General features: G+C 39.3%; 1 protein-coding gene across 3 annotated transcripts in view; it reads left to right on the forward strand.

The window, feature by feature from the left end:
- The window catches only part of LMTK2 (lemur tyrosine kinase 2), a 90,763-nt gene that overhangs the window by 11,350 nt on the left and 65,233 nt on the right, over positions 1–14,180 (forward strand). For all 3 annotated transcript variants that reach the window (XM_063089445.1, XM_063089446.1, XM_063089447.1), the window contains exon 2: positions 12,961–13,082. In XM_063089445.1, the coding sequence (XP_062945515.1) occupies positions 12,961–13,082 (122 nt within the window). The remainder of the gene's footprint in view (positions 1–12,960; positions 13,083–14,180) is intronic.

Genomic DNA, 14,180 nt, shown 5'->3' on the forward strand with positions numbered 1-14,180 from the left:
ACAGAAATGCTTACTTCCATAATTATGCTCAAAACCACATTCATATTTTTTTTAAAGTTTGTAAGAGCAACCATTTAGTTTCCACCTATGAAAGGAAGTTGCACTATTAAACTAAAGGTTATAGAAGTATTTCTGACATTTAAGAAATTAATCATAAACCTGTAAACATTCATTTGTAAACATGGAAAATACTTTAAACACCATTGCTTTGTATGCTTTTGTGGAGATCTGGACCCTTTTAAGAATCTGATGACTGCTGTAGATCCCAGAAATAATGCTTATTAGCAGTATTTTGTATATCCTGATTCACAGACAGGTATTTTAAAAAGAATGTGGAGTAGCAGACAAATGTCATTTTTCTCCTTTCTCTCAGCTCTTTAAGACAAACTCTTTTTTCTTTTTTTCTGGCAGCTGGCCAGTATGGGGATCCAAACCAGTGACATTGGTGTTGTAACTCTGTGCTCTAACCATCTGGTACGGGGATCTGAACCCTTGAACACCACACTGTAACCAAATGAGCTTAGTAGCCAGCCCTTGACAAACTTCTTGATCTTTGCCCTTCATCCTGGCCTTTCTAAGTTCTGGCTTCCTTCTCAGCCTTGGTCAGCCTCTCTCTCACCTTCCGTGTTTTCTGCTGGACCTTTTCTCTCCCTGGATATAAAATAATAATCCCGTGTACATATATTTTCCATATAGCTTCATTCTGTTTTTGAATAACTTTCTTAGTATACATTATCAGGAAGAGTTCTTTTTTTTAAGTGAATCATTTTCATGGTTCTTTCACTGCTAATTGCCATATTTCTTTCCATAACACCTTTTAAAATGCTTTCCTCCTGCCTTCCATGGCAGCGCATGTTCCTGTTGCCCCTATAACATTTGTCTTTCCTGTTTCCTATTCAGCTGTTTCTTTGTCCCATCCCTTGAATATTGTTTTGTCTCCTTGGTCCTCTTTTTTTCCCCCTTTCCCCCTGTCCTTTTTAAAAATCTTATTTTGTAAATTTTAATATTTGTGGAAAATGCATGAAAATAATTTTAGAAGTTAAATAGTTTACCAGGGCTTATACTGTAGTAAAAACAGCGAGCCCCTGTCCCTTCTCACCTCCCCATCCTTACTCTCTGTTCCACAAAGGCAACGTCCTGCAGCTATTCTAGCCATATTGCTAGATAACATGCTTGTACCACTGTTTGTTGGTTTAATTAGATATTGCCTTCCTACTAGGGAAGAAGAGAGTTTATATATTCACACGCATATGTGCACACGCTCTTCCCCTTCTCAACAATTATTTAAACTTTTTGGTTAAATCACTTTATTTATATTTTTATGACTAAATATTATTCACAGCTGACCCTGTAGTGTTTATGATTATTAAATTCTTATTTTTTGTTTTCCCTGGACTTGCCCTTTGCTATCGTTTTTTAGTTTTTAATGTACACATCATTTATTCATCCTGTGCTCCTCTCAGTATGTTTGGCTGTCTGTCCTGGAGTCCTCTGTACCCTGTTCCAGTCTTGGAATGATGGCTCTCTGGCTGCCTTCCAGTGTTCTATTGAGAGGCCTGAGGCCATCTGATTTCCTTTCCTGTGTAGCCTCTTTTAACTCCTCCTTGGAAGCTTTTGAGACTGTCTATCTCCATATTCTGAAAAGTTATAAAGCTATGCCTTGGTATGGGTCTTTTTCCATTCATTAACATGGACACTCGGCCCTTTGAATCTTGAAAGCCATATGCTTTAGTTCTGGAAAATTTTCACACACACACACACGTATATTTTTTTTTGGGGGGGGGAGGAGAATTACCTCCTCTTCCTTTTCTTTGTACTTTCCTCTAAAACTTCTATCAGTTGAATGTTGAATTTCCTGGAATGAGCTTCTACTTTACTTCTGTTGATCTTTTTGTCTCTTTGCTCTACTATGTGAGAGTCTTTATTTTTTCTGTTACATTAGATTTCCAGGAGCTCCTCGCCCCTCCACTTTTAAAATAATATCTTCTCCTCTTGTGTAGTATCTCTTGTGTCTGAAAATATTAATTATAGTTGCTTTAGTTTGGGGTTTGCGTTTGTTTCTTTACTGCTGCACTGTCTGTTTCCTTCAAATTCCTGCTTGTCTATTTGTGTTGATCACTGTCTTTTATGTGAGGTTTTCTCAAATGTCAGGTGATCATGAATTTACTCTTAAATTCATGTTTAGGAGTAAGGTATTAAAAACTGATTGGAGGTGTCCTTGACCCTTTTCCCTCATACTCCACCTCCTGTCTGCCAACAAATCCTGGCACTGCCCACTCTTGCCCCAGCACTGTCATGGAGTGGTAAGAGCGTGCACTCTGAGCGTCTCCACATAGTGGCTGTGACCTTAGATAAGCTATTTTGCCTCTCCAGGGCTAGTTTTCTTCATTTTAAAATGGGGCTAATAATAGTATGCACCTCAAAGGGTTGTTGTGGGATTGCATGAGTTTAGAATAGTGCCTGGCACATAGTAAGCGCATTTAATTTTTAGCTATTTTTATAACCGCCCCCCTTCCTCCACCCCTGGACCAAATCACCATCATTGCTTGCATCAATTATTGTAATATCAAAATGTGTTCCCTGATCATTCCATATAAAATAACATTTTCCCCTGTCCCTTGCTTTACTCTTCCATATTACTTCTTCTTCTTCTTTTTTTTTTTTTAAAGATGATCGGTAAGGGGATCTTAACCCTTGACTTGGTGATGTCAGCACCATGCTCACCCAGTGAGCTAACCGGCCATCCCTATATGGGATCCGAACCTGTGGCCTTGGTGTTATCGGCACCGCACTCTCCCGAGTGAGCCACAGGCCGGCCCTCCCATATTACTTCTCACCATCTGAGCTACCATATATTTATTTATTTGCTTATTGTCTGTCTGTCTGCATGAGAATGTAAGCTTGAGTGCGGGGAGTTTGTTTTTTCACATCTGTATTCCCAGAACCTATAGCAGTGTCTATCCTGTAACACATGCTTGGTAAATATTTGTTGAATGAATGAATGAATGCATTGGATGGGGCTTGTTGACTGGTGGTGGGCTTCATAATAGGCTGAGTGGGCAGCCATTTCCATAAGAGACACCCTGCTCCCATGGTCCTCTAAATTATCTGTAGGTCTTTTATCTTGGGCTGGACACCTGAGTATCTGGAAGCATCTAATCATATCGGATTAAGTTGTCTTTGGGTTTATTTTTCTTTATGATATAAAGACATATCAGATGGAGCATTATCAAATAGGAAATCCTAGGTGATCTTGCCTTTATGTGCTATAGAACCTTGTCAAGATCAGTGTTGTAAGCAGTTTCTGTCTTAGTTATGAAGATAGTACTTAAAAAGTAAAACTTTATTGTGGAGAATCTAGAACATACACAGCAGTAGACAGAAGAGTATAATGAATTCTTTTTACCTGTCCCCCAGTCCCAACCATCCCTTATGCCCAGTTCTACTGCACCCATACCACCATCTACTTCCTCTCAGAAGAGAGAACTTTTAAGGACACCTTGCCTAAGAATATGTTTCAATTATATTAGCAAGAACTTGAGCTAGACCTTAGGAAACTAGAAGGCTTCTGAGAACTTAAACTCTATAAAGGTGTCATAGGTAATTTTTTTAAAAAGTGTGGTTGGGGGGAGACATGTTTTTCTAGGATATTTAGGGTCTGCCCTACTGAGGAAGTAAGGAGCATACATTTAAGGCATCTCTTCTGTCCTTTTGGCTGTATTGTGCAGAAGTTATATTGGTTTAAGTGTTGTGAATCTAATACTGCCATTGATAAACCTCCACATTTCTACAGATTTCAATGGGGAGTTGTGTGGAAAAACAGTATTCTCTTCAGGTATTAGTGGTACACTAAAGTGACCAGTTGTCGGGGAAGAAGCCCTGGGAAACTGGATGTAAGTTTCTACTTCTGGAACTAGATGCTTCTTGTTTCTGAGCTGTCTTCATGGACTGTAGGAAGGTTTTGATTCAAAGCTGTTACAAGCATTTAAGCACTGTGGGTTACACCGCAACTCATCTATGCCATCAACTTAATTAAGCTTCTAATTCACAAAATACCCATCCCATCATTTTCTTGGGGTGTGGGGGCATGGCAGTCTGACAGAAGTCATCCAAGCCTGACATTCTTTCAGCCAAACTGTGCTGCCTTAGATTAGCTCTTCTGTAGAAGTCTCCATCCTAGTTAGTGTTTTTAAAATGGGAATGAAGTGACCCTTTGATAAAGATTTTAATGGAATAGGCTGAGAGAAACCAGCAACTTTGTATATAATGATCTCATTCACAGGTATTCAGTCAGCACTCAAATTATATAACCTTCTGTAAGTGTGAGAGAGCAGTACGGTTGGCTGACCTTGAAAACCACTTCTGAACAAGAGGAACACTTCACTGATTAACACACAGTGCTATTTGTTTTTCTAGGCTGTTGATATTCTGGCTTAGGGGTCTTTGTGGAATCTCTGATTCACTGACTAGATCATCAATGCACTATTTACTGTTCTGTGGGGTTGAGTATATTTAGTGCTATGCTTCATTTCCCCTTTCCTTTCTAATATTAGAATACATTAGGGAGATTCTAGATTATTTAACGTTATTACAAATAGATGTATTGTTATATTAAGAGGCAAAGGAAACATTTAGTGACTTAAGACTGTGTACAGGAAACCTTTGTGATAGATGGGTATGTGATTTTTTTTTTCCTGTTCTTTTTTGGCAGCTGGCCAGTGTGGGGATCCGAACCCCTGAGACCTTGGTGTGGGTTTGTGATTTTGAGATGTTAAATAAAAATGTGTGATCTGCAATGCTTGTTCACGTTTTTTTCCCTAAGTGGTGTGGTGATGATTCATTTTACTAAGTCTCTGGGAGGCAAAGCCACTTGTCTGGGTGTTGGAAGAGGGAGATGGATTTATTGGTTCTAACCTGCTTTAAAAAGAAAAAAAAAAAAAAAAAAAGCCATAACTATATGATAGAGGCGGACTTTGTGTCAGGACCAGTTTGCTAGTCCTTAGCTTCCCTCAGTTCTACCGAGTTTCCTTTGTCTAGTCAGCCCAGTATCTACCAGTTTTAATTCTCAGGTAGGAACCTAATTCTCTCATGCAAATTTCCCCAGGTGAGAGGGGCTGGGAAGACAGAAAACAGATGAGTTGTACAAATACCTGGCACTCTCTTGACACCCACTGTAATGGTCAGACAGTTCTTTTCCCTTCCCAAACCACTGTGTCCTGGGAAGACAGAGAGGAAAACAGTGTATTCTCATTCTTGGTGCTGTCAAGATTGGATCCCCTACCAGTGGGGATGGAATTCTCAAATTAATAAATTACACAGTATTATGGGCTGAGTTGTCTCATCCTCCCTCCCACCAGTGCCTGTACCTCAGACTGTGACTGCATTTGGAGATAGGGCTTTTAAAGAAGTGAATAAGTTAAAATGAAGTCATAAGGATGGTCCTAGTCTACTCTGACTGGTGTCCGTAGAAAAAGGGGAAATTTGGATACATGAAAAGATGCCAGGGATACCTGTGCATACAGGGGAAAGACCATGTGAGGATACAGCGAGAAGGTGGTTGTTTTCAAGCCAAGAAGAGAAGCTTCAGGAGAAACAACCCTGCTGGCACCTTGATCTTGAACTTCTAGCCTCTGAAACTGTGAGAAAAGAAATTACTGTTGTTTAAGCCACCCAGTCGGTGGTATATTGTTTTGCCATCCATATCAGACTAAAACAGATTTAGAGTTATGTCTTAGAAGGCATCAATTAAGATTCTTTTTTTATAACAAATGTCAGAGTGGAGGCCCAAGCTTGGATCAGCAGAGGAGCTTGCTCATGCGCTGGGCTTTCCTCTCAGTTCAGCACCTCCTGGGGCTCTTCTGGAGAAGAGGGTGCCTTTGTATTCTTCCTTTGCTAACTGCTCTGACGGCCTCCAGTTAAGTGGTGAGGCTATGGGGAGATCATGGTGTGTGGATAAATACCTGTTATATAAGATGGGGGAAATCCACTTTAAGAAAATGTATTTTTTAAAGAAAACAATAGTGATGGTGCTAGACAGGAATTGCAAAATGGGTAGATAATGCTTGTGGGAGTTCTTGGAGATGTGGGGAATAAGTGATTAAACACCCCAATAATGGAAAATCCTTGCCATATAACAGCACAAAATTATTGAAGGAATGCTGCTTGTATAATCTTATTTGTTTGACTCTGAAAACAAGTTTGTTCTGTTAACCAGTAGATTAGTTATAGGTTTCTCTCTCTGTGTCTCTGGCTTTTTGTGCAACTTTCTCTAGCTTGCTCAACTTCCTTCCTTTGCTCCTGCCCTTCAGTTGCCACCTCACTTTTTTCTCTCTTTCCTAACTCCTTAACCTCCCACCCCCAATTTCTAACTGAATGGCAGGCAGTGGGCTGGGCTCTGGGGGGTTATTGGTGGGGGTGTCAATGGTAGAGTTTCCCGGTAAGGGAGAATATAAGACTGAAGTGACAGAAGATGTGTCTGGAAGGACTGAAAGATGGGCACTGTAGCTCACAGTAGAATTAAGGAAAAGTGAAGAGAGTCAAGGTTGGAGAGGTACATGATGATGTACCAGATGATCAAGAACACTATAAGCCTTGTTAAGGAGTTTGGACATAAGGCTGTGAAGATGGTGGGAAGCCCATGGTACAGAATTTAAGAAATATAAAAGGATATAGCACCTCCCACAGTTGTCCCTCAGTCACCCTGTTTCCTTCCCTGTAGGTTGCCACTGTTGCCAAATGGCAGCATTGTGTACACGCTGTTCTCTACCTTGTCCATCTTTTTTTTTACTTGTTTTAGTTAAACATATATCCTAGAGATGGATTGAATTGTGTCTCCCCACAATTCATATGTGTTAAATCTTAACCCCCAGTACCTCAGAATGTGACCTTATTTGAAGAGAAGGTCTTTACAGAGGTGATCAAGTTAAAATGAGGTCATTAGGGTGGACCCTAATCCAGTATAACTGATGTCCTTATAAAAAAGGGAAAATTTGGACACGTACATGGAGGGAAGAGGATATGAAGAGACATCAGGAAGGACAACTGTCTTCCAGAAGCAAGGAGAGAGGCCTAGAACAAATCCTTCTGTCACAGCCCTCAGAAGGAACCAACCCTGCTAACATCTTGATCTTGGACTTGTAGCCTCCAAAGCTGTGAATTAATAAACTTTGATTGTTTATACCCAGTTTGTGATATTTTGTTATGGCAGCCCTAGCAAACTAATACAGTATCAAGAGTAGGCAAGAATATAGATTGTAAATTGTTCTTCTACTCTTTTTCTATTTAAACTTTTTATCTAATGGATGAGAAAAATGATTTATTTAGTAAGTGGAAAACTTCAAACATATACAAAACTAGACAAATACTTATAACGATTTCCCACACACTTTTCACCCAGCTTGAATAATCACCAGCTTCTGGCCCATCTTTTTTCATACTACCCCTCGTCCACTCCCTCTACCCTCTTACTATCTTGAAGCAGATTCCAGACATGGTTAAGTAGGTCACTATCTCTAAAAGGTAAGGACTACTTTTAAAAACATAACCACATTATCATTATCACTCCTAGGAGAAATGAATCATATTTCCTTAATATGGTCAATTACTCAGGGTTCAGATTTCCAATTGTCTCAAATGTCATTTTTTAAATAGTTTGAATCATGATTCAAATAATATCCATACAATGCAATTGGCCGGTATGTCTTTTTAAGTCTCTTTTGATGTTGTACACCCCACCCCCACCCCCCTCATTTTACGATTCATCAGCTTTTTTCCCCAGTATTTTTCATAGCCTGTATTTTGCTGATTACATTCTTGTGGTATTTAATATGTTCCACTATTCATAGTATTTCCCATACTTTGGTATTTGGATCCAGAGGCTTGGTTAGATTCAGATTTGATGTTTTGTTTTTGTTTGTTTGGGGCAGTACTGTTCATAGATGGTGATATGTTTTTCCACAGAGATGAATAATGTCTTTCTTTTAGCATTATCAGCTATTGAAATAAATTTCATGCATCACAAAATATTATTTTGGGTTTTTTTTTTTAAGCAACTATTTAAAAATGTAAATTCTTAGTCGTTAGCTTGCAGGGCATACAAAAACAAACAGAGCAGGATTTCACCCACAGGCCATACTTCCCTGATTCCTATTCTAGGGTATCTACCTAAGAAGGAAACTGCTTTAACCACAGTGATACTAAAGTTCAGTGTTCAAAACAGTGCCAAATTGTTTTCTAAAGTAGTTGTAACACCAGCAATGGATGGGAAGCTCTGCTGCCTGCCCAAGACAGGTGTCTTTAAATAAGCAGTTCACTTTAAAAGAAATCAAGGCTCTTGGGGAAATTATTGATACGAGGTTTGAAGCAGAAAATATAAAAGGTGAGCCTGGAACGTACCAGGAAACAAGAATGTAATCCAAGACTACTGGGATCTTGTCAAAGGGCTTGGGAGCAGACCTCTTCGGAGGTCCTGCTGGCTAAAGATAAGGCAGTGTAAGCATCGATAAGAATAACTGTAGTGGATGGAAACAACAGGTAGTTTAAATCCATTAGTTCATAATGATAGCACAAAACAATAACAACAGCACTCCCGACTGGTAACTACCAGAGAATATAAGTGATCATCATTTCTTTTTATCTGTGGACCTTTAACATTTATTTAATCCAAAAATGGGTTTACAGACAACTCTCTAGTTAATTACATATGTGTTCAAGTTCCATTCAAGGTTCTAGGTATCATGAATCAGATAATTGGGCTAGGTTTATAATGGTTGAATTAATAGTCAGGTTACTCTGAGTCATTACTGAAAAATTGCGTTCTCCAAATTACCTGTCTCTAAAACAGTAAATATGTACCTACCTCTTAGAGTTTCTCAAGTTTTCTGCTTATTAAATCAAGTGCTAGATAGCTATTAAAATGCTTTGAAAACTGTAAAATGAAAACTCAGTGAATGTGCTGTAGAGATGCCAAGTATTTTTTAATCATTGTTTTGGGGAAGCATACTAAGTACCCCAAACCTCTAATTGTCCTTGTTCTTGGTTTGTAATCAGTAAAGCTGCCTAAATCTATGGCCACACTCCTGTTGTTCTTGATGTTTTTCTTTAGTAGATGATTAATTTATGCGCTTCTGAATGCTGTAGACTGAGAATGTTAAGGAAAACTGCCTTCACAGATTCTTAGCAATTGCAATCAGGAACCTTCTCCGGGCTCGGTTTCTAGTTTGGCCACTGGGGCATGGGGATTTCAGTTGTGGTTCCTCACATCTAGAATTTACTTCCTTTCTGTGGTTTGTACAAACCCATCTCACCTTCATGTGGTTTGATTTCCTCATTTTATGGATGTTTTCCCTTCAGTGGTGTACAGAGTTTTTTAAAGCACCGTGCTTTGGACTCATCAAAAGAAAAATACGGTGTATAAAATAGCTTTTAAAAGTTGTAACTGTAAAAATGTCTACTTGAGGCTACTAGTAAATTTCTCAGGCAGTAATTTGTAGAGTCCTTTTAATGGATTGTTAGACTTTGAGGTTGAATATACGTGGTATATACATTGAAGAAATCTGAGTAAGGGAGAGCAGATGCCCACTGCAGTCTCATAACTTTAATAAGCAGGGTATTAATTAAAGGTGGGTAAAAAATAAAGGTAGGGCAAAACTTGGCATAACTCATTGTTTTTAACATGGGTATGACTTTTTATGCCTATCTAATGATCACAGGAGCAGTTTCATAAATCAGATAATTGGCTGGCGCTCAGGCAGTCCTGGTCCAGTTTTACAATAAATGGGTAGTTTGTGATGATAACAAAACTATGGGTGAAAAGAGAGGAAAGAGTAATTTCATATCAGCTTTGTGGATTTTGGAGGACAGCCCCGGAAGTATGAATTGCCTGGATTAACAATGATAGACTAGGGTTCAAAGTACATTAGACTGTTTTTAAGTGTTAAAAGTTAACCACATTGAGACAGAACAGGGTGTTGTCAAGGAAAGTGGGGGCTTGTACTGAGAATACCTGAACTCAAAGTCTGGTTCTGCCACTTTTCCACTGTGGGATGCTGGGCATATGTGTTTCTCCATCTGTGATGTGAGCTAGTCGTATTTCCTCAGAGATGTTATGAAGATCAAATGAAATTGTACACCCTCATTTTTGTAGAAAAAATGCTGACAGTTAAACTAATTTGGTTTCGGGTGTAAGATGCACCTGAAATTCAGGGATGTCAAAATGTGGTGGACAAATTGCATCTTAAGAATCAATAAAATACAGTGTATATGAAAGCACTTTGCTATATAATTCTCGAGTCATATTTAATTTTATTATGTGAGTCAGGGACAAGAAACAAAGTTAAGAATAAACACCAGTGGGGAAGCACAGGCCAAACTGAATAAGAGAACAGCTAGCTGCAAGGAAGAAGAGGAAAGTGATCCCTTTTGGTCGTCGTTCATAGAAAATTGGCTCAGTGGCTCATGGCTCCTTACTCAGTTTAGTTTTCCAGATGTACACAGAAGTAAATGTCTGTAGTTCGGGGACTCTTACTCTCCGTTCAAGTCAACTTCCTCCAGATTGGTTTTGAGAGGAATCACCAAGTTATCTCATGTGTTAAATGTATGGACGTTCCTCTCTTTTAGACTTTATTGATTTAGAACTTGCAGATTCTTGGGCCGGCCCGTGGCTCACTAGGGAGAGTCACTCGGGAGAGTGCGGTGCTGATAACACCAAGGCCCCGGGTTCGGATCCCATATAGGGATGGCCGGTTCGCTCACTGGCTGAGCGTGGTGCTGACAACACCAAGTCAAGGGTTAAGATCCCCTTACTGGTCATCTTTAAAAAAAAAGAACTTGCAGATTCTTGACAACCCTTGGTTAACTATGTTATTCTTAAGGAAGTCTTCAGCCAGTCTGAGCCCTACTTGTAACAATAGCATTTCAGCATTGCTTTCACAAATAGACCTTTTGTTATTGAAAAAGAACTTAGTCCTTTATTTTTTTGTAGTTCATTTTAGACGGCTCTGATCTTCACTGAAATTATTTTATACTCGAGAATGTGTTTTGCTTACATAGGTGTTTGGGTTAGTTTTCTTCAAGTACTATAGTTTCACTTAAGAAAAAAATTACAGCATCGTGAGCTTGTCTCTTTGCCTTCCCTTTGATGCGTTTGGATACTTAATTCACCATAGATAAGGATTTTAAGGAAAAGTTTATTTCTTAGTAAAACACCAGTAGCTGAGACTTAACAGTTAGCTCTAACAAAGAAAAGGTTCAGAATACTCTAGCCGAGTAAGATGTTTTCTGGATAACTAAGCCCTTATTAAAAACAATATGTAAAAATCTTTGTGCTCTAGATAGGGATGGGGAAAATTTCTCTGTGAAGGGCCAGATAGTGAAATATTTTAGGCTTTGTGGCTCACATGCATTATCTAATGCATATCCTTTTTTGGTTTGTTTTAATTAATTTATTTTTTAAAACAGCGCTTTAAAGATCTAAAAATCATTCTTAACGGGGGTGGGGGGGTGTCTTTCTATGCAACAGGCCACAGGTTGTAGTTTGCAGAATCCCGCTCTGTTGGCAAAGCTCCTTATCATGACCAGGGCTTGAGAAATGACTGATTCTAGAACCAGAATAGGGAAAATATAAGAGGAGCCTTGGAGCCTCAAGGATGGAGTATGTCAAAAGGATCCAGTAGTCCACTTGAAAGAGCTCCCAGTGGCCAAAGCTGGAACAAGTTAAGCCACAAAATAAATGATGATAATATTGGATTATAACCCAAAGAATAGATGTCCATGAGTCCATAACTATATAAATGACTGCAAATAAATAAAGCAAGTAAGTGGAGGGGAGGGGACAAATCTTCCTTACAGAAGAATTCTAAATAATCAATGTAGAAGGAGGGAAATAGAAAATCGCCATTAAAACATCACAGTATTAAATTGCTGTAGGCAAGATGCACTAACAGATATGGAAATTGGTGTGTAGAACTTTAGAGAAAAACTGGGTACTTGCATAGCTTCAAAATCTCTCCCCAAGTATTTATTAATTACTGTAGTGTTTTTGACATATGCTACAAACTCCTTAATATTCCTCTCTCCAGAAAATACAGTTTTAACTCCCTTCCCTGTGGGTGTACACAGGACTTTGTGACTCTCTCTTAAGTAATAGAGTACGTAAAGGGGAAAGTGGTCACTTTACAAGTGGTGGGACCTGGCAGAAACCTTCCAGACCAGATGATTGAAGCTTACCTACCTGGAATAAGTCATGTACCCCTGATGTGTACAGGGAGGGCAGTTCACCCCTGCGCTATTCTAGATTATTCCCAAATATCTGTAACCTCAGTCTAATCTTGAGAAAACATCAGGTCACCCAATTGAGGGACATTCCACAAAATAATGATCAGTACTCTACAAAAGTGTCAAAGTTATGAAACACAAGGAAAGACTGAGAAACTGTCAGAGATTGGAGACTGGGGGGACGTGATGATTAAATGCAACATTGGTAGCCTGGATTGAATCCTGGAAAAGAAGGACTTTAGTGGAGAAACCTGTAAAATCCAAATAAAATCCAAAATTTGATAATAAGATTATACCAATATTATTATCCTAGTTTTGATAAACGTACTGTGGAAATGTGAGATGTTAGCAATAGTGGAAGCTGGGTGAAGGGGCTTTGGGAACTCTTTGTATTGCCTCTGCATGTCTTCTGCAAATCTCAGATTATTTTAAAATATAAAGGTAAAAAAAGCTGGCCAGTTAGCTTAGTTGGTTAGAGCGTGATGTTATAACACCAAGGTCAAGCATTTGGATCCCCAGGCTGGCCAGCTGCCTAAAAAACCCCACCAAAAACAACAACAAAAAACAATTACCTTGCGTGTTATTTTGTGAACCCTTGGTTCCATCTAGAGGAAAATATATTGGTTCATTAAGTAAAGTTGATTTTGGAATGTACATCTTTTTAATACTATTTATCTCTCTTTCCAGGGGAGGCACCTGCTGCAGAAGTTTCTTCTTTTGTGATCCTATCTTTGTGCAGTTTAATGATATTAATAGTGTTAATTGCAAACTGTGTATCCTGCTGTAAGGACCCAGAAATAGACTTTAAGGTGAGCACAGATGGGAGGAACAGTTAAAATAATCTTACGATATGTTTTTCAGTAGAATGGCTGTGTATACCACAGTTCCTTGTGAGCAGAGATCAGCAGACTTTTTCTATGAAGACCAGAGAGTAAGTATTTTCTGCCATAGTAAATATTGTGGGCCATATAGTCTCTGTTACAACTACTCAACTCTGCCACTGTAGCACTGCACCAGTTAATAGACATTGTTGACAAGTCGTCATGGCTTTGTGCCAATAAAACTTTATTTACGAAAATAGAGGTTTAGACTTGGCCCACTTGCTGTAGTTTGCCGACTCTACCTTAGAGCATCATTGACAATAACCCCTTGCCTATGGTGAGTTTAAGTTTTTGCTAAGTGAAGAGTGAAGTACGATGATTGAATCACTTGCCAGAGGGCCTAAAAAGAAAAGCAGGCTTTTTTTTTTTTTCCAGACCTAAGTAGGCTGGTCATAGGATTTGTGATCATAGGATTACTGAGGCAAAGGGATCCCCCAGTGTGTTTTGTGTATGAAGAAGAGCATCAAAACCTGCAGTTTTTTTCCTGAAACCTTGCTTTCCCTAAGGGAAGAAGAATGCTGCTGATTATAAACTCCTGGCCCGGGGAGGGATACTGGAGAAGGACTGGGTCGTAGCAGTAGGTGGAGGGAATCTACCAGTAAACCAATGGGAGATCCTGCTCTACAACCTGCTGCGTGCTTGCTGGTGTGTGGAGTTCAATAAATACTTGTTAAAAAGGAATTCATGCATGCAGAGAAAGTGGTTCTGCAAGTAGCTGGCCCTGGAGTCCTGAGGGCCACTGGTTCAAATTGGAAAGAAAAGGAAGTTGTTTTCTAGCTGTAATCTTCTCTTTACTGGACATGTGGGCCTGATTTCTAAAGCCCCAGACCTGTTTTTATTGTGTGTGCTCTTTACCTTGAGTTGGTGCAGCTCTGAGGAAACGAGATGTGCTTTCCTTTTGGCTCAACGCTAGCATTACTCACACAGGCTGAGTACCCGGGAGGGCGGTAGGAAGAGACTCACTAGCACAGGGCATTTGCTTTAGAAGATTTTTCCCCAAAATCTAATCTTCTAATCTTTTATAGG

The sequence above is a fragment of the Cynocephalus volans genome, chromosome 3 (genome assembly GCF_027409185.1).
Source record: "Cynocephalus volans isolate mCynVol1 chromosome 3, mCynVol1.pri, whole genome shotgun sequence".
Classification (NCBI taxonomy): Eukaryota; Metazoa; Chordata; class Mammalia; order Dermoptera; family Cynocephalidae; genus Cynocephalus; species Cynocephalus volans.